This window comes from Erythrolamprus reginae, chromosome 6 (assembly GCF_031021105.1).
Source record: "Erythrolamprus reginae isolate rEryReg1 chromosome 6, rEryReg1.hap1, whole genome shotgun sequence".
NCBI lineage: Eukaryota > Metazoa > Chordata > Lepidosauria > Squamata > Dipsadidae > Erythrolamprus > Erythrolamprus reginae.
The window spans coordinates 16164115-16191206 of NC_091955.1; the positions used below are offsets into that span (position 1 = coordinate 16164115).

The window sequence follows — 27092 nt, forward strand, 5'->3', positions numbered from 1 at the left end:
TTTGGAAAACTAGTTCACTTTGCTTTTGGTCCAGAGTTATAATCAACTCATTTTAGGATACATTATTAGTTGGTGTGAGGTACTTCAGAAAAGAGATTTGAAATTTAACATCAGATCAGATTTTGTGAATGTTTTTTTTTAAATCACTTTATTTCCAGCTAAGTTTTATACTTCAATAAATAAAAATGGGAACAACTCCAATCCTCAATATGAATGCCTGTTGAAACATTTCAGTTTTAAGTAAATGCAAACCAACCATTTCTTAAAAGCTAAAGTTACAAATTAAAATGGTTTTATGTTCTCAGTAAATAAAGCTTTTATAATATGATCGGGAACTTGTTTCTTTTTTTGTATAAAAATAAAGATAAACAAAATGGTTCTGAGTTGTATGAATTTTTCTCACATATATGTGTTTCCAATAGACCACTTCGGAAAGCCCGAGGAAACCACCTACAGCGACTGCACCCGACCAGACAGGTAGGAGGAGAACCACCGTAAAACGGTGCCTGCCACTCCCAACCCCTCCAGTCAGCGCAGAAGGATACCATTTGTTTAACCAATTTGTTAGACCACTTCGGAAAGCCCCAGGAAGCCAGTTAATAATCCTTCACCTACAGCGACTGCACCCTCCAATCGGCTTGGCTTCCTTGCTCTCCTCTCTGACCTGTGCTCTTCAGTCGAGTCCTCGACGTCCAAGGAGGAGGACGGCTCCCCACTGTCCGTGTGGTCAGTGATCCCCAGGAAACCACTTAATAATCCTTCACCTACAGCGACTGCACCCGACCAGACAGGTAGGAGGAGAACCACCGTAAAACGGTGCCTGCCACTCCCAACCCCTCCACTCAGCGGAGAAGGATACCATGGTCGATGGTATCGAAAGCCACTGAGAGGTCAAGAAGCACCAGGACAGAGGATAAACCCCTGTCCTGGGCTCGCCAGAGATCATCAATGCGACCAAAGCAGTTTTTATGTTGTAGCTGGGTCTGAATTGGCTTCTTCCAAGGACTACTGGAGCTGGAGCAATACCACCTTCTCAACAACCTTCCCCATAAAGGGAAGGTTGGAGACAGGATGATAGTGATTAAATATGTCTGGGTCCAGGGATAATACACTGTCTCTCTTATTTATACTCTTACAGCCCGGCAACAGGCAACATTGGTGAAGGAAATAATTATGGCGCCAAAACCCCGGAGCCAATCAGAACAAGGTAAACAGTTTGTTTCTAACTTGGTGCAATCTGCTTAGCAACTCTGCCTATACATAACACCCCTCCCCTTTTGGTTCAGATACTGGTCATTCTGAGAGGCATGTGATGAAATCCTCCAATCGGGTTGGCTTCCTTGCTCTCCTCTCTGACCTGTGCTCTTCAGTCGATAAACAAAATGGTTGCAATAGACCACTTCGGAAAGCCCGAGGAAGCCAACTACAGCGACTGCACCCTCCAATCGGCTTGGCTTCCTTGCTCTCCTCGCTGACCTGTGCAGTTCAGTCGAGTCCTCGACGTCCAAGGAGGTGCCGCCGGCGAAGATCTTTCCTGCGTGGAATCCGGTGGACTCCCGGCAGTGCCTTCAGAGCCCGCTCTCGGACGCTGGAGTGCTCTCGGCGGCACGGTAAGTCCTAATCTATTTCCCATTGTCCGGGTCGTGTTTGGTTGATCGATTTGAACTCCCTGTGGGGAGTGAAGGTTCAGAGGCTCCGTTAGTTTGTTCGGACAGCCCCTGCCGGAGGCTAGTCGTTTCCAGCCGCCTCCTTAGATGGTCAACGTGCCTTTTCCAAAGGTGGCCATCCCCTAGTAGGATGTGGTAGGTTTTCAGGCCGGTTTGTTCCGCTATGCTTCCCTTCTCCCACTGATTTCCCCAGTCAAAGTTTCTGGCATAAACTGATTGCCCCACATTAAATGATCTTTCGGGGGAATCAGAGCAGTACTGTTTAGTATCTAAGTAGGAGGGATGCAACCTGTCCAAAGGTGACCTGAGCTTTCTGCCCATTAACAGTTCAGCCGGGCTTTTGTTCGTGACTGTGCTAGGTGTTATGTGCTGCGTTAAGAGGAAGGTATCCAGGCATTCCTGGATATTACCTAGTTGAGATCTTTTCAGGGCTTCTTTGGCCACGCGAACAAATCTCTCGGCCATACCATTAGCCCAAGCTGCATGAGGAGGTTCCAGGGCATGTAAGAAGAGGCAAAAAAATTCCGAACCCTGGGTTCATATCTCGAAAAGTTTGTATGATGAATGGTTCGTATGACGAGGTACTACTGTAAATGATTGCAGGGTTGGAATTCTGAATAAAGATGTTGGAATTCTGAATAAAGGGTTGGAATTCTGAATAAAGACGTATCTCCACCACGAATTATACCTATTGCGCTTACATTTTCACCAGATAAATCTTCTATCGAAATAGACCTTACTAAAAAGGGGGAAACAGAAGTAATTCTAGCTAAGGAGGTTAGTTTATCTGTCATGTCAAAATACAAACCATGTATTTCAATAAAAATTAATGTTGCAACTGCTGCTTGTTAAAAGAATTTGAAAGATGCTATCACCTCCTAGTGTACTTATTATGGTAGTATTTTATACTAGGAAGGCTTTTATGGTATTTCAAAAATGAAGGGTTTTATTGGTTTTGCTTTAAAATGTGCTTTGCAGATCCATCTCTCCTGAAGATATTATAAATGCAATTCTTTCAAAATGTTGGTTACAGTAATAGTCCAACAGTGCCTGCCATCAATACTTTGACATACCGTAAATATTCTTGTTAAGAGTGTCAGTTTTTAGCAAAGGTGAATTTTCTTTATTTCCTTCAGGACTTAGTTTGATCAAAGGAGAGCTCAGATCTATTAGCTAGAAGTAGAAAATATATAATTAAAACATTGACTAAGCACAACTTTTAAAGAACCCAATCTGTTAGCAAATCTACATTAACAGTGCAGTTTTGATTACAACCAATTGCACTCAATTCAAATATTATATAGCTTATTAATGCCAGCTTTTGGTAGAATTTTGAGGTTAAATTTTCTAATATTACATTAAATATATATAACATCAGCCTCTTGGTTAAAACCCAGGAGAACCTGAGAGCCAGTCTCTTTTCTCTCAGACCCCCAGAAATTACTTTATATGTAAATAGATATACTGCTCTTGAGGTAAAATGGTATATAGAAATTATGCCCCCATTTTGGTGGAGGGCACTTAACACTGAGCACACTGTTATGTGTTGTGTGAATGTTAAATGATTATATTGTTATGAAAATCAATTTTAAAAAGTTATATAAAAAAGAACCCCAGAAAGCAAAGAAATGGCAAAAAACAAAAACCAGCTCAAAAAATCATCTTCAGGAAAAAAATGCAGGGGTTGGTTCAAGCGGCCGCCAGGAACCATCCCTTGACTCAAGATGCGCGCACAGGTGCACATGCACACGGGTGTCCTCCAGCTGTTGCTCCCATTCCTCCGCCTGGGGTGAATAAAAAAAGGCAGGACGTCAGCTTCCACCATCCTCCTCCTCAGCCGCTGCATGATCCAAAGATAAAAGGACAGGAAAGTCCCCTCCCACTGTCGGGATTCTTCCCTCACGCCCCGCCAAAGCTGCCCTCTTCCTCCCGGAGGAGAGCCGAGGGGAAGCCCGGTTTTCCCGGCCTTTTGTGAGCTCAGCTCCGCCCACAGGGGCGGCCCCGTCCTGCTTCTGCCCTTCAGAGAGGCTGCGGTCGGGAAAGGAAGCGCGGCCGGCCGGACTTTTGAGGCAGCGAAACTAGACCATGATGGGAGCCGCTCGACGGCATGTGGTGTGCGCCATGTCTGGCGGCGTAGACAGCGCCGTGGCGGCTCTGCTGCTGAGGCGAAGAGGTGAGGCTTCCCCAGCTAAGAACGAGGGGAGGGCGCGGAGAGCAGCCAGCCCTGTATTTCACTCCCACATACCCGGCCTCTTAACTCTCCCTCATCCATCCGCGCTTTCTTTCCCTCAGGAGAACTTCCGTTTCGGTATATGGAGACTACAACTCCCGGCATTCCCTTTGCGAAGACCTTTGAGAGGGCTCGTAGTAGCATCTGGTGGGCGAAGCCTGAGGGAAAGAGTTGCCCTTGCTAAATGCTTTTTCCGGTCGGCTAAATGCTCCTTCCGGTCGGAATTCCTGAGGACTGTGGCGAGAGCATTATCCTGTGCTTTACAGCCCTCTCTAAGCGGTTTACAGAGTCAGCATATTCCCCCCCCCCCCATATTCCCTCAGCATGTTCTGAGTCTTCTTTTTACCCATGTCGGAGGGGGGCGGACCCCAAATCATTAACATAGCTGCACTTAATAACAATTGAACAGACAGTGCACTACAAAAGTCTCACTTTGAAAGTCAGAAGTTTTATTAGAATTTAAAGCAGTGGTTCCCAATCTTATTTGCCCATGTCCACCTAAGCATCTCTAAAATCGCGAGACCTCCCCCCCCACATATAATTCTTATTATTCAAAAAGTGAACTACTCACACGGAGGAAGCCTAAAAGACCATTAACTAGGTTTAAACAAGGTTCCAATTGCCCCCAGTAAAAATGAAATTGCTCCCTGTGGGCTCCACGTTGGGAGCCAGGGATTTAAACCATAGCAAACATAAAGCCTTTGCTGTAGGCCAAGAAATCTTCAAACTTGGCAATTTTAAGACTTGTGGACTTCAACTCCCAGAATTCTCCATGTCATCTGCTGGTGTTGGTCCACTGTGCTTCATTAAGTCCAGGGTCAACACAGATGACCTTGGTTGATCTGCAAAAGCTAAGCAGCCTCAGCCTAAATGCTTGGATGGAAGACCACTATGAGAGCCCAGGATTGCAGGGAGCAACTTTAACAAATGTGCTTCGAAAGAAGGCAAAGCATTTTGAATACAGGTAGTCCTTGACTTACAACAGTTCCTTTAGTGACCTTTAAAAGTTACAATGGCAATGAGAGAAGTGAGTTATGATCATTTTTTCACTCTTACGACCATTGTGGCATTGCCCATGATCACATGATCAAAATTAGGATGTTTGGCAACTGATATTGAGTCCTGGGGTTGTGCTATCCCCTTTTGCGAACTTCTGATAAGCAAAGTCAACAGGGGAAGCCAGATTGACTTAACAATCAGGTTATTTATTTAACTGCAGCAATTAACTTAACAATTGTGGCAAGAAAGGTGGTAAAACAGGGCAAAACTCAGTTAACAAATGTCTAGCATTAATTTTGGGCTGGGTTGTGGTCGTAAGTCAAAGACCACCTTGTCTGCCGGCTACCTACAACTTGGCAGTTTGAATCTCAGCAGCTTCAATGTTGATTCGGCCTTCCATCTTCCTGAGGTTGGTGTGAGGATGAAATAATGCCCCCCCTTTCTAGCATAGATTGACATAGATTGCCTGATGCAAGCATAAAGAAAAATTTGTAATCAGATTATGCATCTGATGAAATGGTAGCTGACATGGATACCCTAATTCCCTATATGCTGAAAGGCGGGGGGGCTGAGGCTGTGGGGAAAAAGGAAGGGTATGCAATGTAGTGCAAATGCCTAGCAGGGGTCCCCAAACCTGGCAACTTTAAGACCTGTGTACTTCAACTCCCATAATTCCCTGTTTCACTTGCACCTTTGTGTCACTTATACCTTTGATTTAAAAGAATTGCAGATAGATATTGATATATATTGAGACCCACACACTCTTATTTAATTATTTATTTTATATTTTAATAATAGCAATAACACTTAGACTTATATACTGCTTCATAGTGCTTTACAGCCTTCTCTAAACAGTCTCTATATTTTAATGATGAAACTAAACATGAGCTAATTCAATGCTTTCATGGGCAATCTATGACCAGAGTGTATTCAGTCCATTATTGTCTACATGTTTTGACATATCTATGGCACCAGGAAGCCAGACAAGGAATAATGAATGGAAGCTGATCAAGAAGAGATTCAACCTGGAAGTGAGGAGAAACCTTCTGACTGTGAGAGCGATCAACCACTAGAACAGCTTGCCAGTGGAGGTCATGAGAGCCTCAACATTTGCAACCTTCAAGGGGAGATTGTACTGCCATCTGTCTCAAATGCTGTAGGAACTCCTGCTTGAGTGTGTGTGGGGGGGGGAGTTGGTCTAGATAACCTATAAGGTCCCTTCCAATTCTAATTCTAAATCTAGCTAGAATGAAGATTTTCTACTTGCCATGTTCACAATGTATTATTCTGGGAATAGTATATTTTATATTAGCATAGTAAGAGTTATCCAAAACTGGATAAAGTGTAGGAGATATGAGTTTTTGCCATAGATGATTCAAAACGCTTTTTTAAAGTGAAAGATTTAATATTATTTGTAAGCATGTTCATTTTTCTTGTATAGTATTGTAAGTTTGCAAGTACCGTATGTTAATTTTTCTTGTATAGTATTGTCTCTTATGCTTTCTCATTTCTTACTTTCCACATCTGAACAGGGTATGATGTGACTGGGGTATTCATGAACAACTGGGACTTGGTGGATGAAAAAGGAATTTGTCAAGGCAATCAAGATTGTGAAGATGCGTATAAAGTGTGTCAGATACTCAATATTCCATTTCGCCAAGTTTCCTATGTTAAAGAATATTGGAATGAAGTGTTCAGGTAAGAGAATTGCTGAAGGAAAACTTGTGTGACCTGGAAGATTAATAAGAGAAACAAAGTTAATGGGTTTCCTATGTAGGCTTTGCAAGCTTCCTTGGTTAGTTCTCTCCTCTACTGCTCTTTATAATCTAGCAAAGCATCAAAGCTCTATGCTTTGGTTAGAAAAGTGTATATGAAGAATTTTAGAACATTCTGAAGTCTATAACAAATCTCCTTTGCCTCTGGAAGTAAAAGCAATCCACCATGGATTTGAAGGAAGTTTATTTGAAGAGCCACCAATGATAAACTAAAGATGCAGACTTTCTTGAGCTGAATTTAATTTCTGATATGTATAATACAGCCACATGGTTTTCCTGGGGATAATATGGAAGTAATGGTAGCCCTTGACTTACACCCATTCATTTGGTAACTGTTTGATGTTACAACAGCACTGGAAAAAAAATTACTTACAGCCAGTCCTCACACTTATGACTGCCGCAGCATCCACTTGGTCACATGATTAAAATTTGGGCACATGGCAACTGCATATTTTTATGATGGTTGCAGCATCCCAGGGTCATTTGAAAAACACTATTATAAACCAATCCTTTTTTTCATTTTTAAATGATTTAAAATAAGGCGCTAATTATAAACTGAAACAACCTCAGTAAAATCTGGTCAGGGCAAAGAGATTTCTCTATTCTGTTAGCTGCTTCTGATGAATTTGATATGATTCAGGTTTTAGCTTTATATCAAGTAACTGGGATTCTTGGTGGAGCAGTAAACATGCCTCTGCATTTCCAAAAATTCATAATCATTGTAATGTATTTTTTTTCCTTACCTACAGCTATCTTTTATAAAAAAAATTTTTTTATTGTTTTTCAAAAGGACAGACAAAGACATACAACATTAAACATTTAAGGAGCTGCCATTGCTCCGCTTGTCGTCGAAGTCTAACTAATACAAAAATATAAAAACCCTAACTGTTATCAGATCAATACAGAAATGCCACACGTGTAGATTACATTCTTATTAAATTTAACTCTATGTTTTTAATATTAAGCCTATTAATTAAATTTCTTTATCTATTAAAATATTGTATACTTGTACAAAGAGAAAAAAGAAAATATTAGTAATACAGAAAAAATAAAATAAACACTTCTAACTTGGTTATACTATATACTATTTCATTCTATCTTATAATTCTTCAAATAGTTATATATTCTTGTATGTTTAATTATTAATACTACAGTGGAACCTCGACATACGAGCAGCTCTACTTACGAGCTACTCGAGATAAGAGCTGGGAGGGGAGCGACATTTTTGTTCGCCTCCCGAGCTCACATTCGGGATACGAGCGCCAAGGAGCTGTCTCCTGAAGCCGAACGCTAACTTCCGCGTTCAGTTTCAGGAGACAGCTCCTTGGCGCTCGCGCGCCGCTTCGCAGCTGTCTCCTGAAGCCGAACGCGGAAGTTAGCGTTCGGCTTCAGGAGACATCTGCGAAGCGGCGCGCGTGTTTTAAAACGGCAAGCCCCCGAGCCCCCCAAGCCGGCTGCGACGTTTTAAAACACCCGCGCCGCTTCGCAGCTATCTCCTGAAGCCGAACGCTAACTTCCACGTTCGGCGGCAGCGGGTTTTTTTGTTGTTGCACGGATTAATTGACTTTACATTGTTTCCTATGGGAAACAATGTTTCGTCATACGAGCGTTCCGACTTACGAGCCTCCTTCCGGAACCAATTAGTCTCGTAAGTCGGGGTTCTACTGTATTTTTAAAATTCCACCACTCATATACTTTGTCCCATATTTTGTAAAATTCTGTTTCAGTTTGATTATTCAAACGTTTAGTCATCATATATAATTCTGCACATTCTATAATTTTTTTAAACACTTCAACATCTTTTGGTATTGTCTTTTCTTTCCATTTCTGTGCGAATACTATTCGGGCCGCAACCAATATATGTATTATTAAATAATAAATTTCTTTTTTATACTTTGTATTTGAAATGCCCAATAGAAAAAATTCAGGAGATTTTTTAATCTTCTCCTTTGTTATTTCATTTATCCAATTCTCCACTTTGTTCCAAAATATTTTAGTCTCAGGACATGTCCACCATGTATGATAATATGTGCCAATTTCTTTTTTACATTTCCACCTACAGCTATCTTTTAAATGAATATGAAGTTGGACGGACACCTAATCCTGATATTATATGTAATAAAAACATCAAATTCAATTATTTCCTGCACTATGCTATGAATAACATTGGTAAGTTCTAGTTTCAGTGGTGTTTTCTGTTCTGAAAAACTAAGGTGTGGAAATCAGTGCTAATTTGGCATATAATCTTTTTACAGCCTATCAAGATCTGGCTTTTCAGATCAATTTGTGTCTTAATTGAAGGTGCAGTCATACACTTTTGTATTCAGAGAAAGTATTACTGAATTCAGTGACGTTTCCTCCTACCAAAGTGGTTCAGTATAAGATGAAGAAAGTCATAAAAAACAAAAGTCGTGAAATATATTAAAAGTCTTGCTAAAATAAAAGTACAGTGATACCTTGTCTTACAAACTTAATTGGTTCCGGGACGAGGTTCTTAAGGTGAAAAGTTTGTAAGACGAAACAATGTTTCCCATAGGAATCAATGGAAAAGCGATTAATGCGTGCAAGCCCAAAATCCACCCCTTTTGCCAGCCGAAGCTCCCGTTTTTGCACTGCTGGGATTCCCCTGAGGCTCCCCTCCATGGGAAACCCCACCTCTGGACTTCCGTGTTTTTGTGATGCTGCAAGGGAATCCCAGCATCGGAAAAACGAGCGCTACGCTGGCAACGGAAGTCTGGAGGTGGGGTTTCCCAGCGAAGGGAGCATCAGTGAAATCGCAGCATCGCAAAAACACCGAAGTCCTCGAAACCCCACCTCCAGACCTCTGTGTTTTTGCAATGCTGCGATTTGACTGAGGCTCCCCTCACTGGGAAACCCCACCTCCAGACTTCAATTACCAGCGAAGCACCCATTTTTGCACTGCTGGGATTCCCCTGCAGCATCACAAAAACATAGAGGTCCAGAGGTGGTGTTTCCAATGGAGGGGAGCCTCAGGGAAATCCCAGCAGCGCAAAAATGGGTGCTTAGCTGGCAATAGAAGTCCGGAGGCGGGGCATCCCAGCAGCGGCGGTGGATTTGTAAGGTGAAAATAGTTTGTAAGAATAGGCAAAAAAGTCTTAAACCCCGGGTTTGTAACTCGAAAAGTTTGTATGACGAGGCGTTTGTAAGACGAGGTATCACTGTATCTAATTTGCCTTTATTTTTTCCAAAACTATTCCAGGAGCTGATGCACTAGCAACTGGACACTATGCAAGGACCTCCCTGGAAGATAATGAAGTTTTTCAGCAAATATACAACGAAAAACCACGAGGCCTTTTCAGAAATAGATTTGAAATAAGAAACGGTAAGTGCTCCCCTGTTTAAATCCAGATTAGATATGTAGCATCCATTCTCTGCCATCCAGATCATGGTTGTCCCAAAGGTGTTTTTTCAGGAGGCAACTGGACTTTCTTGTTTTTCTTTGAAGATGTTTCACTTCCCATACAAGAAGGTTCCAACAGATTTCCAGAAAAATTACAGACTACAGTAGATGGCTGGAGAATTCTGGGAATTGAAATCCATAAGTCTTAAAGTTGCCAAGTTTGGGGGACCCCTGGACTACAGGAACCATTTTCACCTCCGTTTAAAATGCAGACAACAAACTCCTCCCCAACAGCCTATGCCAGTGAAGGGACACCGTGGAGAAAACCTCCTGCAGTCAAGAAGGCTCCACACCCATTTGCACTATTTAGATGACCTCAAGGATACAGATAAACCTCCAGGTGGCCTCCATGACTCTCTAGAACAGTGATGGCGAACGTATGGCACAAGTGCCACAGGTGGCATGCGGAGCCATATCTGAGGGTACGCGAGGCGTTGCTCTTTGTCAGTTCCATGCTGGCCAGCTGATTTTCAACCTTTTCGTCCATTTTCTCTCCCCAAGGTTCAGGAAAGCCTCCTGAAATCTGGTGACGGTGAAAAACAGCCCAATGGACCAACCAGAAGTTCTGAAACGAACTTGTGGGGGCTGTGCTCTTGTGCAGGGAGGGGGGACGGGATACATTCCATTATAGGTGTGGGCACTCACACACACACTATCGTGTATACACATACCCTTTTGGCACCCGAGCCAAAAAAGGTTTGCCATCACTACTCTAGAAGAATGAAAATGTCCAGTTGCCTGCAAGAAATATAATGCTCCAAAAAAAATAAAAGGAACACTCAAATAACACATCCTAGATCTGAATGAATGAAATATTCTCATTGAATATTTCATTTGCACAACTATCCCATTTGCACAACAGCATGTGAAATTGATTGTCAATCAGCTTCCTAAGTGGACGGTTTGACTTCACAGAAGTTTGATTTACTTGGAGTTTTATTCTGTTGTTTAAGTGTTCCTTTATTTTTTGAGAAGTACAGTATATAAATTCTTCCATTCCCCACCACCCAGTCGGCTGAAGAAGCTTCTTGGATGAGAAGTGAAACATCTTCAAAGAAAAACTAGGAAGTCCAGCTGCCTCTTGAAAAAGCACCTTTGGGAAGCATCAATCAATATAATGACATGAATGGCATCTTGTCTCCAAAAGTCTTAGAATACAGATTAAAATTGGAAAACAAGATGAAGAAGAACAACAGCTAATTGATGTTACATTTTTTCAGAAAGGAAACAGCTAGATATCTGCTGCATTTGACTTAATAGTATATTATCATATCAAAGTATATTATATCATACAGTGATCCCTCGATTTTCGCGATCTTGATCTTCGCGAAACGCTATATCGCGATTTTTCCCACCCGATGACGTCACTCTCTTCCTTCCTTTCTCATCTTTCTTTCTCTCTCTCTTTCTCTATCTTGCTTCTTCCTCTCCCACACTCTCTTCCTTCCTCTCTCATCTCTTTCTTTCCTTCTCTCTCTTTCTCGATCTCTCCCCCTCTTGCTGGCGAGCGGCGGGCGGCGGGCGGGCGGGCAAGCGGGGGCATCAGCGAGGAGCCGGGGTTTCCCCTTTGCGTGGGCGGCGGGGAAACCCCGATCTTCGTCTGCTCGCTGCTGTTGCGCTGCCGAGCAGATCAGCTGCTGGGCGGCCGCAGCAGCAGCGAGCAGACGAAGATCGGGGTTTCCCCGCCGCCCACGCAAAGGGGAAAGCCCGATTCGGCTCCTTGCTGCTGCCGCCGAGCAGATCATTGCTGGGCGGCCGCAGCAGCAGCGAGCAGACAAAGATCGGGGTTTCCCCGCCGCCCACGCAAACTCCACCATCTGCGCATGCGCGGCCATGGAAAAAGGGCGCGCATGCGCAGATGGTGTTTTTACTTCTGCAACCCTACATTGCGAAAAATCGATTATCGTGAGGGGTCTTGGAACGGAACCCTCGGGATAATCGAGGGATCACTGTATATCATATCATCATATCAAAATTACCATATAATGAAGAGCCTTTTTACTGAATATTACTTGAAAGAAAAATCACATTTCTTATTTATTACTTTGGTTCTCTTGGCATATAGTATCTTGGTTTCTTTTATGATTTTCTGCCATGTTATCATTTTCTGTGATTTCAAGAGAGAGAAAGAGAGAGGGGGGGGGCGGGAGGGAGAGAGAGAGGGAACATTCATTTGCCTTCTTTTCCCCCCTTCGCTGTCTGTAGTTCCGTCTTTTCTCAGCCTTTGCAGTAATAAGGTTTTGAACCCATTGATGTCAATAGCCCCTCATTCTGCTACCTCATTTTGCACATGCATTCTTCACTTCATGCTTCATGGTGTCCCCCTGAAGTCTGGCCAATAGCTGGAGGAGCTACTTTTCCATTGAGATGAGCCAAGGATACATTATAACTGATAAAAGTCAGTGTCTTTTCTATATACCAAATAGTGGAGCTGATAGACTCAGTTTCAGTGGCAGTAAGAACACCACTGGAAGATTTGAAAGACCAGATTAGGAACAGATACTGTATTTTTTTGGAGTATAAGACACACCTTTTTCCTCCCTAAAAAGCTGAAAATGCAGGTGTGTCTTATACTCTCTATGGGGTTTTTTTTGAAGCTTTTTCCCCCCAGTTCTAACTAGGTGCTAACGATCTTCCCAGCTCTTACCTTGCAGGTTCTTTCATTGTTACTCTTTGCAAAAAATGTTTTCCAAGCCCTAAGTCTTTGCAGGGTTTTTTTTATTGCTCTACTTGCTCTGAATGTTTCTTTCCAGCCCTAACCAGGTGCTAACAATGTTCCCAGGTCTTACCCACTTGCAAGCTCTTTCATTGTTACTCTTTGCAAAAAATGTTTTCCAAGCCCTAAGTCCTTGTAGGTTTTTTTCATTGCTCCACTTGCTCTGAATGTTTCTTTCCAGCCCTAACCAGGTGCTAACGATTTTCGCGGCTCTTACTGGCTTGCAAGCTCTTTCATTGTCACTCTCTGTGAATAAGGTTTTTTTAAAGCCCTAACCAGGGGATGAAATAATATGCTGAAACTGACCAGACCAAGGATGTTAGCCAGGTGAATATCTTGTAGCAGATTCTTTTCCCTATTTTACTCCCCAAAAACTAAGGTGCATCTTATACTCCAAAAATGCGGTAATTATGGGGGGAAATTTCTCTGTGGTTGCTAAGAGTTGACACCTACTCTATGGCCAATTTTTAAATGAGGAAATAGCTTCCCCTTCTAATATCCCATCTTCCTCAATTTCACTGAAGGCCCAATTTTCAGAGTGCAACATGGTAAACAAAGTATGTGAAAGAAATAGGAAGTGTAGCCAATCAGCTTTATTCAATCTGTTGTATTTTTCTCTTCCTCTTGCAGCTGTCAAACTTCTTCAGGGAGCTGATTACAAAAAAGACCAAACATTCTTTCTCAGTCAGATTTCTCAAGAAGCTTTGCAGAAAACCATTTTTCCTCTTGGAGACTTAACAAAAAACTTTGTGAAGAAGATAGCTGCAGAACACCAGCTTTATCATGTGTTGAAAAAAAAAGAGGCATGGTAACATTTCCTACTCAAAGGATTCAATCACTATGTGGTGGTGGGGGCACAATCAGAACTTAGAACAGTGTTTTTCAATCTTGAACATTCATTTCCCTCTTCATGCTTCATAGTGTCCCCTTGAAGCTTGGTCCATATGTGGAAGAGCTGCTGTTCCATTAAAATGTGAGGCCTACAACAACCCTACCCCCCAGCCAACAATCACCCAAGTTTGAAAAACCATAGTTTAGATGCCTTTGCAATCTGGGAATGACCAAGAGTTGTTCTTTTCATTGATCATATTTCTAGATAAAATTACCAATTGTGCCATTTTAGTGTTTTGATTGTTTCTAACTCAGACATTAGTTCCGCTATCTTTCATTGCAGGTGAAAGTAGGATAATCTTATCCTGTGCACATATTTTTCTTTGAACCATCAGCATTTCATTCATTCATTCATTCATTCATTCATTCAGTCATTTATTCATTCGATTTTTATGCCGCCCTTCTCCTTAGACTCAGGGTGGCTTACAACATGTTAGCAATAGCACTTTTTAACAGAGCCAGCATATTGCCCCCACAATCCAGGTCCTCATTTTACCCACCTCGGAAGGATGGAAGGCTGAGTCAACCTTGAGCCGGGGATGAGATTTGAACCGCTGACCTTCAGATCTACAGTCAGCTTCAGTGGCCTGCAGTACAGCACTCTAACTGCTGCGCCACCCCGGCTCCTATTTCCTATTGTTCATTTTTCTTAAAGTTCATTTTCTTTAAGATTATTTGTGCATCTGGCATGTTTCTAGATAGGTGGATTTGTAGGTGGGAATAGATCCAGATAATATGTTGTTATTTGAACTTTCAAAATATCTAAAAGGTGACTATCCATTGTGTTTTATTTTAGAGCATGGGCCTCTGTTTTGTTGGTAAAAGGGATTTTTCAGAATTCCTTCTGGAGGTGAGAAATTACTGATTCACAATTTTTATGAACACATGTACATTTTATTTTATCATTCCTTTCAAAGTTACTACTTTTAATGTGATTTAAATTGAGATGATGTTTTTCCCCCCCTTGTAGTATCTGCAACCACGTCCAGGAAATTTTGTTTCCATTGAAGATGGCAAAGTTCTTGGAACACACAAGGGTGAGCAAAAGTGTTTTTTCATTCAGTTCCTATTAAAGAGTCTAGTCTACGAGACTAGACTTTCAATCCTGGGCCTAGAAAGCTTAGAACTAAGACGCCTTAAACAAGATCTAAATATTGCCCATAAGATCATATGCTGCAACGTCCTGCCTGTCGGCGACTACTTCAGCTTCAACCACAACAACACAAGAGCACACAACAAATTTAAACTGAATATTAACCGCTCCAAACTTGACTGTAAAAAATATGACTTTAGTAACCGAGTTGTCGAAGCGTGGAACTCATTACCGGACTCCATAGTGTCATCCCCAAACCCCCAACACTTTACCCTTAGATTATCTACAGTTGACCTATCCAGATTCCTAAGAGGTCAGTAAGGGGCAAGTACAAGTGCACTAGAGTGCCTTCCGTCCCCTGTCCTATTGCTCTCCTATATCTCCTATACCTTTCTTCTATTCCTATATCTCTTCTTCTATTCTTTCATTGATATGTTCTATTACTATATCTTCTTTTCTATTCTTTCTTAGATATATTTTACTATGAGTATCTCCTCTGTAACCTTCATCATGTATTTTACTATGTGTGTATATATATATACGCACTAAAACCCTCATTGTGTATTAGACTAACTAACAAAATAAAATAAAATAAAAATCAAATAAAATGTTGTGAAAGACAAAGATCTCTACATTACCCTCACCTCCCTGAATTTGGCAACATAAAACTCAGTAAATCTGATGGCACAGTGGTTAGAATGCAGTACAGTGGGCTACTTCTACTGATTGCCAGCTGCCAGCAGTTCGTCAGTTCAATTCCCACCTGGCTCAAAGTTGACTCAGCCTTTCTATCCTTCTGAGGTGGATAAAATGAGGAATCAGATTTTTGGGGGCAATATACTGACTTTGTAAACCGTTTAGAGAGGGCTGTAAAGCAGTGTGAAGTGGTATGTAAGTCTAAGAGTGTTATTGCTGTTGCTATCTGGCAATGGATTCGAATGAACTGGGAACCCCAAACCCCTACCATAAATATTTATTTATTTATTCATTCATTCATTCATTCATTCATTCATTTATTGGATTTGTATGCCGCCCCTCTCCGGAGACTCGGGCGGCTATCCTCTTGTTATAAACATCTGGCCACAAAAGCTTCAAATTAGGTGGCGAGTTATTAAACATTTGGTTACTGTTTTTATTAGGTGATACTGCCTAAGGAAGTGGGATTATATAAAGTGAACAAAGTGTGTATCCTTTAATCTCCTTAAAAATAAACGGTAAAGTAGGCTAAACATAAACATACTTAAGAAAGGAATCTATTAATGCTGAAAATTAGACCAGACTTGTAAGGGGAGAATAATGGGTTTTTTTCAAGGAGAGAGGAGGGGTAATAATTACTGGGCTGAGGTTCAAGTGGAGTAGTTTGCATATGGAAAGGGATTCCATAGGATGGCATTGCTTGGAATTTTGACCAGTCCACATGGGAGAGGAGATGGCTTCAAGACTGGCCATTGGAGAGAAAATGTTGTGTGGTTTCTTTAACATCTGGCATCTTATTTGATTGCAGACCTTTTGAGAGAGGGAGGGGAGGGGAAAGGAAAAAGGACAGGACATAACAGTTTCAGTGGCAATGCATTTCAATAGTTTTCCTTTTTGTAGACAACTTTCCAGAACAATGACTTTAGCTATTGGATTACATTATTTGAATTACTATTGTTATTATCACTATTGTTGTTATTGACGGTGGGTTATATTTCAAAATATGTGTTTTGCTTTTCTTAGGTTGCTTCTTATACACGATTGGCCAGAAAGCTAAGCTAAGAAACTGCAGCAATGCATGGTTTGTTGTAGATAAAAACATAGCCTCTGGGGAAGTTTTTGTGGTAAGTTTGCTTGCATTTGTAGCGTTTGTGATTGCCTAAAAGAATGCGGTTATTACTGGCCCAAGATGCTTGGCTTTGCATACAAAAGAAAAACCGAAGCTGTTAAGTCAACTGGGTGTTGAGAAGTTTTATTACATCCTGTTCAAACTAGCTTTTGATCAACAGAAAATTGAAAAGGATGTTGGCACGAAGCAGGCAATAAATGGCAAGCAATGAAAGAAGCGATCAGACCGTTGAGCTTCACTTTAAAACAAGCATGCTTTCATCCTAAGTGTTTCATCTTTAAGTCAAGCCATCATCCTGATGCCCTGGTTCTATTGTTAGTGGTGGCCACCGTTGGAGGTTGGAAAGGATGACTTGTACAGAGCATGCTTAGATTCCTGCTTTTCTCTCCCACCCCCCATCAAAGGGAAATAGATGCCCATTTGTAAGGGTGGAAGCTGCTGCTGTGAGATTTCAATTATTGTATCAAGGGTCACACAATGTGACATCAGCGCTGGGGCAGCCTCACCTTGATGGACATGCTGAAACCATCCACTTGCTGCCTCTTACATCAATATTTTCCTATTCTCCATTGACTCTGGAAGGAGAGTCCATCATGGGTTGTTAACCAATCCTATTGGTAGAGACTGACTTAATTTAAATAATTAATTGGCACCGCCCCCTTAGCAGCCCCCATGAGCCAGTTTTAAAAACTCAGTCTAAGTGTAGAGACTGTAGTTTCTGTACTGAGTGTTTAATAGAGTTAATATGTTATGTTTCTATATGTATTAAAGTGGTACCTTTTAATGTTTTCTTCTTTTGTTTCACTGCAGGTTGAAGAAGAATTTCTAAGGGGTCTCTGCCCTCCGCGGGCACCACGCCCATCGATCTCTCCTCGGGGACCACTTCCCTCAGGGTACTGCCCCAATCGAGGAGCTGCACAGCCTGGGGTCCCTGACCTCCGAGGTCATACCCGGCTGCGAGCCGAAGGTGGGGGGGTCCGCCCCCCCCCCACTGGGAGGCTCAAGGAAAGGCGATTCCCCTGTAAAGCAATAGAAAAAAGGCGGTTGGAAGCGTGCCAGCGCCTCTCAGCTGTTCAGCGGCTAGATTGATTGCCGCCGCCGCCACTTTTTTGCTCATTTCGGCTTTTTCCGAGGAATTGAATGCCGGCGAGAACGTTTAGCGGCTTGGAGCTCCTGTCTTGAAGTCTGCTGGACAGGCAACAGGAGTGGGGAGATATTGCCTCAGGCACCGCCATTTTGGGAGAGCCTTCGCCCGCGGGCGAAGTGACAGCTAAAGGCGGGAAAGTTCCTCTCCGCTCTGTTGCTGGGCGCGATGAATGGATCAGGCTGTTCTGCGCATGCGCGAGCCTGTCAAAGTTCCCGGTCTCCATTTTTACTCTGTCAAAGTCAAAGAACAAGTGCAGTCTGCTGTTCCTCGAGTGTGACAGTTGCTTTTCTGTGAGTACTATGGAGAATCACACTATTCCTGAGAAAGTGAGCTCTCCTTCTACTGGGTCCAAGGACAAGTCCAAGGTTCCTAAGTCTAAGGACAAGGACAAGTCCTCTCAAAGCTCTTCAGCCTCCATTAAGGAGGCAGAAAGGCGCATCAAGTCCTTAGAGCAGAGGTTAGAGGCAGCACTCCAGCCACCCGTGTTGGCATCTACTCCTTCACACTTGACCCTGGCCATGGAAGCTCAGCCTATGTCATTGAGACCTGCTGAAGATTTTTCTGAGAAAGACTGGTCTCCAGAGAGGCAGTTTGCACCTTTGAGTCAGGTCCTGCCATCCCCAGCACACAATGGGCCTAGACCAGCTTCTGCAACTCACTCCTTCAGGAGAACGCAGAGTCCTTCAGCTACTTTCACGTCCACCGCAGCAGGGCTTCGGGTACAGCCAGATACTTGGCAACAGATGTCCCCTTCGGTGCAGGACTTAATTACAAATGCCTATACTCAGGGGATGGCGGCGGGGGTGCAACAGGTTACACAGCAGCCTCGCCCAGTGCAGTCAAAAAACCGATGGTGTGCACCCCCCCCTCGGGTTTGGGGTCTTGGGCTGAAGAAGCAAACCCTTTAGAGGACATTGAAAAAGACTATGATCTTTCTGACGATGAAACACCGCCAGAACAGCCTGTGGCGGCTGGATTATTTAAAGCTTCAACGTTCAGGGTCTTGCTTCATAAGGCCAAACAAACTGTAGACTTACCAGGTCCTGGGAAATCAACAGACTCCACGGATGGGACCAAACCGTCTATGGTCCTCTTTAAGGAACCCCAGCCCGAGTCAGAGCACATTCCATCCTCTGATATTTTCCAGCAAAGTGTTAAAAGACCCTGGCAACACCCAGCTGCAGCTCAGGGTCCCTCTGCAGTAGAACGAAGATTCTACACATTTGATGAGGAGGTAGAGAAATTACTGGAATTCCCTCCTATAGATCAGCCAGTCATGCAGCTGATTTCCAAGTCATTGGTGCCCTCAGAGACTGGTGACAGCCTGAAGCCTGAGGACAGAAAGGCAGAGGTGTTATTACGTAAAACACATCAGATGGCAAGCTGGGGATTTAGAGCAGCGGCTGCTGCTTCCTTTTTTACTCGAGCATCAATAGTATGGCTACAAGAGATGCAGACCAGACTTGGACCGGATAAGGGTCGATTGCGTCAGGATCTTGGAAAACTGTTGGCGGCAGCGGAATTTTCAGCAGACGCCACTCTGCATGCTGCCAAGTTTTCGGCCAGGAGTATGGCGACAACTCTGTCATCAAGGCGCCTCCTCTGGCTGAGAAGCTGGCCAGCAGACCTGAAGTCTAAATGGAACCTGGCCTCAGCACCCTGAGTATTTTCCTATTTCTATGGATAGTGTATGGATACACAAGTAGTTCTCTTGTATCAACTTTGCAATTATGCCAATGATGAAGCAGACAGTTTCCAATTCTTGCATTTATGAGGATTGCAAGGCAAAAAAAGGTTGAAATATGATTGTAGGCACACTTGCTAATCACTTAGTAACTGTTTCACTTACCAATGGAGTTGCCGTTACTAACTGAAGTCGCTAAATAAGAATTAATATACTCATTTAAACCTAAATTTATATGGGGAGCAGTGTCTCCACCCTTGTATCAGTGCTTTTATGCTTTCTTGGCCCTTTAAAGCAGGGGTCTCCAACCTTGGCAACTTTAAGCCTGGTGGACTTCAACTTTGCTGGCTGGGGGATTCTGGGAGTTGAAATCCACCAGACTTAACATTGCCAAGGTTGGAGACCCTTGCTTTAAATTATGACATTTTGGAGATATAGCGCTCACTCAAGATTAATATCTACCTATGCAAAACATAATTTCTTGTTCATGTTACTTTCATAGCTTTAGCTACATATAAGCTAATTATGGTTAAAACAAACCACGGTTAAGTTTTAGGACCAACACTCTCCTGCTTTGCGAAGGAAGCAATACAGCTGCAAGAGCAATCATGGGCTTCCCATGTTACACCAACACTCCTCATGCCCATGTTACACCAACACTCCGCAGTCTGCATTGGTTGCCGATCAATTTCTGGTCACAATTCAAAGTGTTGGTTATCACCTATAAAGCCCTTCCTGGCATCGGACCAGAATATCTCCGGGACCGCCTTCTGCCGCACAAATCCCAGTGACCGGTTAGGTCCCACAGAGTTTGCCTTCTCCAGGTCCCATTAACTAAACAATGTCGTTTGGCGGGACCCAGGGGAAGAGCCTTCTCTGTGGCGGCCACGACCCTCTGGAACCAGCTCCCCCCAGATATAAGAGTTGTCCCCACCCTCCTTGCCTTTCACAAGCTCCTTAAAACCCACCTCTGTTGTCAGGCATGGGGGAATTGAAATTTTCCCTTCCCCCTAGGCTTATAGAATTTATACATGGTATGCTTGTATGTATGATTGGTTCTTTAAATTGGTTTTTTTTAGATTGTTTTTAATATTAGATTTGTTTACATTGTCTTTTTTATTGTTGTTATCCGCCCCGAGTCTTCGGAGAGTGGTGGCATACAAATCTAATAAATAGAAATACAAATTTCATAACAATTATATAGTGCAATGTTTCATGGTCCTGACAACTTCAAACTTCAATTCCCAGAATTGTGTGAATTGAAGTCCATGTGTCATAAAGTTGCTAAGATTAAGAAGCACAGGTCTAGTTTAACTCTACAAGCCTGTGTTTCAATAAATTACTGTATGACTGATGAGGGCTCAGCACCCTGGGACCTGTGGTCCTGAATAGCTATTGGAGACTCCTGAAATCATATTACGAGCAGCCAACAACATGTCTATATAAAATTAGCAGACTACTTCTCTTATTTTGGAAGGTGGAGCCCATAAAGATCTAATATAAAAGGCTTAAGATAGTTTTAAGATAGAATAGAATAGAATTCTTTATTGGCCAAGTGTGATTGGACACACAAGGAATTTGTCTTGGTGCACATAAAAAAAATATAGATTTGTCAAGAATCATATGATACAACACTTAATGATTGTCATAGGGGTCAAATAAGCAATGAAGAAACAATCAATATTAATAAAAATCTTAGGATACAAGCAACAAGTTACAGTTATACAGTCCTAAGTTGAAGGAAATGGGTGATAGGAATGATGAGAAGAAAACTAGTAGAAACAGAAGTGCAGACTTAGTAAAACGTTTGACAGTGTTGAGGGAATTATTTGTTTAGTAGAGTGATGGCGTTCAGGAAAAAACTGTTCTTGTGTCTAGTTGTCTTGGTGTGCGGTGTTCTGTAGCGACGTTTAGATAGATAGACAGTTCAAATAAAGATAGTTCAAATAAAGAGTCTTCAGAGAGGGGCGGCATACAAATCTAATAAATTGAAATTGAATTGATAAAAAAAAGAGAGAGAAAACTGAAAGGGAAAAAATAGAAATCCTATATGGTATGTAGCCTATTGTACTGTAGGTCACATTTAGCATTGCCTTTTGAAAAACGTTAAATAATATTCAATTTGCCCACCCCAGCGTTCCGTCTGTGATATTTTCTATGGTCTCCCCTTTATAAAAAAAATAAAATGAAGATTCTTTCTAGACTGTTGAAAATGAATTCAATAAAGATTAATCATCCCTGTGATAGAAAGAGGACCTAATGATTTGAGTTTTTACTGCCACTCTAAAAGCAGTAGTTTTATTTTGCCTTCCAATTTAGTTTTGATTTTTTTTTCTTTTACTTGTGGCTAATTTTATCTATACATAGTGTTGAGATGCTGAATTGTAAATTATCATTTTTGTACCCTCCCAAAGGCGCCCGGCAGAGATCACCCTGCACTTTACAGAGATCTTTTACGGACAAGCAGAGTTCATTGGATTGCTGAGGAACCTCCTGCAGAACTCATTCAGAACAAAATGATGGAGTGCAATTTCCGCTTCCTACACTTGATGGCGCTAGGTGACTAGTCTTCATGAATAGAAAGGGGTTTTTTTGGTGGCACACATGGCAGGGATAGGACATTTAAAGAAGGAAATATTTTATAGGCTATGTTTATAGAAGGAAACATATTGTTTGTTCAGATTACAAATAGCATCAGATGAGAATACAGGTTCTGAGGTTTTAATTGGGTTTTATGGGTTTCTAAAGGGTATTAAAAATGGAATTCTGTATTTTATTTTGGTGGTTTGATTTTATTTATTTATTATATTTGTCAAACAAGTATAGAGTTACAGTTTGTGTTAACATAACAAAATATAAACAAATGATAAAAAGGATAATAGGGCAGTAGGATAGGGGGGGTGGGCACAATAGTGCGCTTATGCACACCCCTTACAGACCTCTTAGAAAAGGGGAGAGGTCAACAACAGATAATTTAAGGTTGAAGATCTTGGGGTTAGGGTAAGAAACAACAGAGTTAGGTGGTGATTTCCAGGCATTGATTACTCTGTTACTGAAGTCATGTTTTCTGCGATCTAGTTTGGAGCGATTTACATTCAGTTTGTATCTATTACATGCTCTTGTGTTGTTGTTGTTGAAGGTGGTTGTTTAATTATTTGAGCCAGCCTAAGTCATGTAGATGGGCAATCAAATCCAATCCATAAAAGTCAATCACTTAACAGTTGTTTTTTTTAAATTTGTAGTACCTTGTACATTAACCCTAAATCAAGATGGATCAGTATGGTTGACTCTGGCTAAGCCAATAAGGGATCTTGCAGCAGGGCAGGTATGTACCGAGCATTCTCTGTGATTGTCTTACATTTTCTAATCCTCCCGGGACGTATTTCCCTGTAGGTACACCCAGTTGCACTTTTGAACGGATTGAATAGCAAAGTATGGAGCAGATTTTGTCCATGCAGTGTATACCTGGACAGAAGAAGCAGTTAGTTCGTATCTATTATTGGTTGATTTATTAAACAATTACATATGAGTGAGTAGAAAATCTCAATGGGAATCTTGATTCTATACATTACCATTAACAGCTGAATGCTTGAACATGATCTAACATGGCTGGCGTGATTCATAATAATTTTGCCTTGGGTTTTGTTTGATTCTCAGCACTAAGGGGAAGGTTTTGTAAACATCTGTATTGTGTTTGTCTGCTAGCAATGATAATAATGAGGGAAATTAAGCTTTATTTGAAGCCCTGTAGGTATTTACTTGCAAGGAGGCCTCATTTATTCTCAAGAAAAAACATGGTTAATAATATTGAATGAAATGTAATAGAATACAGTGTTACCTCTATCTACAAACGTCTCTACTTACGAATTTTTCTAGATAAGAACCGGGTGTTCAAGATTTTTTTGCCTCTTATCAAGAACCATTTTCCACTTACAAAGCCAAGCCTCCAAAACTGTAACCAGAAAAGGCCGGGAGAAGTCTCCGTGGGGCCTCTCTAGGAATCTCCTGGGAGGAAACAGGGCCGGAAAATGCAGGAAGAAGCCTCTGTGGTGCCTCTCTAGGAATCTCCTGGGAGGAAACAGGGCCGGAAAAGGCAGGAAGAAGCCTCCGTGGGGCCTCCCTAGGAATCTCCTGGGAGGAAACAGGGCCTCCATCCTCCCTTTGGTTTCCCCAGTCGCACACATTATTTGTTTTTACATTGATTCCTATGGGAAAAATTGCTTCTTCTTACAAACCTTTCTACTTAAGAACCTGGTCATGGAACGAATTAAGTTCTTAAGTAGAGGTACCACTGTACATTGTTATATGCAGAAGATATCAGATATGCTCGGCTTGCATTTATCCTGGATAAGATGGTCCCCTTTTTCCCCTGGTTAATATGGTTTAGTAGTCTAATGTTTAGTTAGAATTGTTTCCCAATTTCAGCAATTTTAAGATAGGTGGACTTCAACTCCCAAATTTCCCCAACCAGCTGGAGCCGTCTAGAAAAATTCTAGCACGAAGTCCACAAATCTTCTTAAGTTGCTGAGATTGAGAAACACTGAGAAAGCTACTTGAATATTGTTTTGGGACGGGGAGGGGGAAATACACATCTTTACTTGGCTAAATACAGTGGACCTCTACTCTTTCTCTGCCCTTTGTTGCCTTCTCACCACAGTTGACACAGCAAAAATAGCAACGGTAATGGAAGGAGGAGAATGATAGCTTTCATAATTAGCGAAAAACATTCAGAGGGCTTGTTAAGTTGCAGGCTTTATCAAGTCCTGTCATGCAAGTTGACGGTGTGGAACAGATTCTGTAAATCACCAAGAGTCGATGAAAAAGAGTAAGATGTTAAGAGCTCTACCCAGTTTGTAAAAAAAAAAACCCCAACCCTCTGAGCATTAAGAAGTATCTGAATCACGATTGTTTAAAACTGTGAGAAATTTCAAATTCTGCATATTTTTAACAAAGGAAATAATGCAGATGGGAAAAGGGAGAGGCTCCTTGAATTCCTTAATTCAGCACATTTGTTCTGATTCACTATTGATAGGTTTGCTGGATTATTATAATTAACTCAATATTTCAGACTTCTTTGGGAAGTTCTCCTTACCATGTGAACTGGAAAAAAAAGTGTCTGAATGCAAGAATTAGCCTATGCCAGTGATGGCGAACCTATGGCACAGGTGCCACAGGTGGCATACAGAGCCATATCTGCTGGCACACGAGCCATTGCCCTAGCTCGGTTCCAATGTGCATGTGTAAAGGCCAGGTGATTTTTGGCCCACACAGAGGCTCTGGGAGGGCTTTTTTGGCTTCCAGAGAGCTCCCAGGGGGTGGGGGAGGGCATTTTTACGCTCCCCCAGTTCCAGGGAAGACTTTGGAACCTGGGGAGGGTAAAACACGAGCCTACTGGGCCCACCAGAAGTCGGGAAACAAGCCATTTCCAGCCTCCAGAGGACTTCCAGGGAAGCACAGGAAGCTGTTTTCGCTCTCCCCAGGCATTGAATTATGGGTGTGGGCACTCCTGCATAGGCAATAGCGCACGCCCACGATCTTTCGGCACCCAAGGGAAAAAAGGTTCGCCATCACAGTTCAATTTATAAGATTTATAAGAAAGATCACCTAATCATTGTGACAATAATTATACTAGCAATGGCTTCACTCTCACATTCTCTACATTATATGGGATGTTTAAAAGCTAAGTAGTCAGGTGACCCCCCCACCCCTCTTCTCAGTACACAATCTCACGCTTCATACAGTGCAAATTGTCACTCTTCTGTCTTCCAGTTTGCCGTTTTCTACAAGGGAGATGAATGCCTAGGCAGTGGCATGATTCTAAGACTGGGGCCTTCGCTCTTTACTTTGCAACAAGGCAAGAACAGGGAGACTGCTGGTGTGAACATACCAGCCGACGAAGTCACAGTCCAGCCGACCAAATGATTTCTTGCTTTTTAAAAACCAACCAGAGATTATTATTTTTTAGTCCAAAGCCTTGGAATGATCGTCAGATACATGATTGCGCATCTGGATGTGGTGTGGAATTTATCCGAAAGAAATAAAAACAGCTGTGACATATGGAGTGACTCTTCTTGGTGAGAAAGTTGTTACCTTTCCCCATCTCTTGAAGCTCGGCCCTTTGCAGAAGTTAAAACAGAAGGCGGCAACGCTCCAATAAGTGTGTATAGGATTGCAATGTAACATACACAGTTTGAAGAATCCTGTTAAGATCATGCAAGCACGTTTTCTGGAAGGTGGAACAGTAGATTATGGCTGAAACTACTGTTGTGTGATCACAATAGACTTCTTTATCTTCTTTCTCAATATTTGCCTTTGGGTTGCCCATCTTGTAAACTTTCAAACCAGCAAATTGGAAGGCAACGTTACAACTCAAAGACAGGTAAGAGAATTTGTGTGTGTACGTTGTGGATATCTAGATATATTTTTTTTTCCTTTCCAACTTGTTGCAAAATGAATGAAGATTCTTAAAGAACTCGTAATAAAACGTACACTGCTCAAAAAAAATAAATCAGATCTAGGATGTGTTGAGTGTTCCCGTTGTTTTTTTGAGCAGTATATTTCCTAGTATATGTTAGTTAATTAAAATGCAACAAGTAGGAAAATTTATTGGCTCTTGAACATGCTGGTAACTTCCGATAGTATTTTGAAGAACCTTCTTGTATTTGCCTTTATCTACGAAACAGCTACTTTATGTAATATCTTCAGCTGTATTTGGGTATTCCAGCACCCAACAAAATTAAAATTGTATTGGGGGGATGACTAGATCAGCCCCATCTTTTCTCCAGTTCTCATCTCTGTCATTTTCCATGAATTAGAGGACACACACCTCCAGTGGGGATCCTGCTTTCTACAAGCAGATTCCCCATCAGTTTTCAAGCCTCAAAACAGCCAGAGTTTACTGCAGGCCTTCCAATTGTGGATAGGAAGGGATTGAGGAGACTCTATGTCTCTAATGAGGGTAGAGGATAAATAAGCCCTTAATAAATAATAACATTAAACGCATTGAAAGCCATGGAAGAAAGTGGCATTTTCCTGTTCTGTAATTTTAATAAAAATCATTTTAAGGGCAACACAATACACAATGTAGATATGTGGCAAATGCTCATCTTCTATGTAGCCAGCTTATTTTAAAGAGGAAAATCTCATGGATTCATCTCAAGTCCAAAATTTCTACAATGTCTTTTTTTTCTGTACTTAAAATGGAATGATGTCTTTTTTAGGGGAAAGTATATTATGAGTCAGATTCATAATTGCCTATTATTACAGAGTGTTCATTGTTTGACACAAATTACTGTCAAGTTGTTATAACACGAACCCTACCTATGTAATTAAATTATTAATTCATTCCTTTAGGTTTGAAAGCTTTTAATATATATATATATATATAACAAGTAAACAAAAGATCATACTTTGTAAAGTGAAAACGTATTAGATTTTAGTGATTATTTTACAAATAACTTGAAAGACTCACAGAACAACGTTTCAGTCAATAAACTTTTAATGTTTTATGTTTCAACGTGTGAGAAATGTATTTTGGGAGAGGAGGTTATGCGCAATGTTGAAGCATCAAGTTGGAACAAGCTGTTCTCCCATGAAGACCAGGGATGGCTTTAGAGCTGCATCATAGCAACCAGAGTTTCTATA

At 41.7% G+C, this 27092-nt stretch overlaps 1 protein-coding gene across 3 annotated transcripts; it reads left to right on the top strand.

Annotated features, from left to right (window-relative positions):
- The first annotated feature begins 1354 nt into the window (after nt 1–1354).
- TRMU (tRNA mitochondrial 2-thiouridylase) lies at nt 1355–26961 on the top strand. Of its 3 annotated transcripts, none has more exons than XM_070755351.1 (11): nt 1355–1610; nt 6429–6594; nt 8734–8840; nt 9892–10014; nt 13439–13611; nt 14496–14549; nt 14670–14736; nt 16512–16612; nt 21863–22007; nt 22691–22773; nt 25218–26961. In XM_070755351.1, exons 2-11 carry the CDS (start codon nt 6452–6454, stop codon nt 25368–25370), a joined length of 1149 nt encoding a protein of 382 aa, XP_070611452.1. In that variant the 5' UTR covers nt 1355–1610; nt 6429–6451; the 3' UTR covers nt 25371–26961. The 3 variants fall into 3 exon arrangements, with proteins under 3 accessions (XP_070611452.1, XP_070611450.1, XP_070611451.1); XM_070755349.1 differs by lacking the exon at nt 1355–1610 and adding an exon at nt 3664–3840; XM_070755350.1 differs by lacking the exon at nt 1355–1610 and adding an exon at nt 4764–4861.
- The last annotated feature ends 131 nt before the right edge of the window (nt 26962–27092 follow it).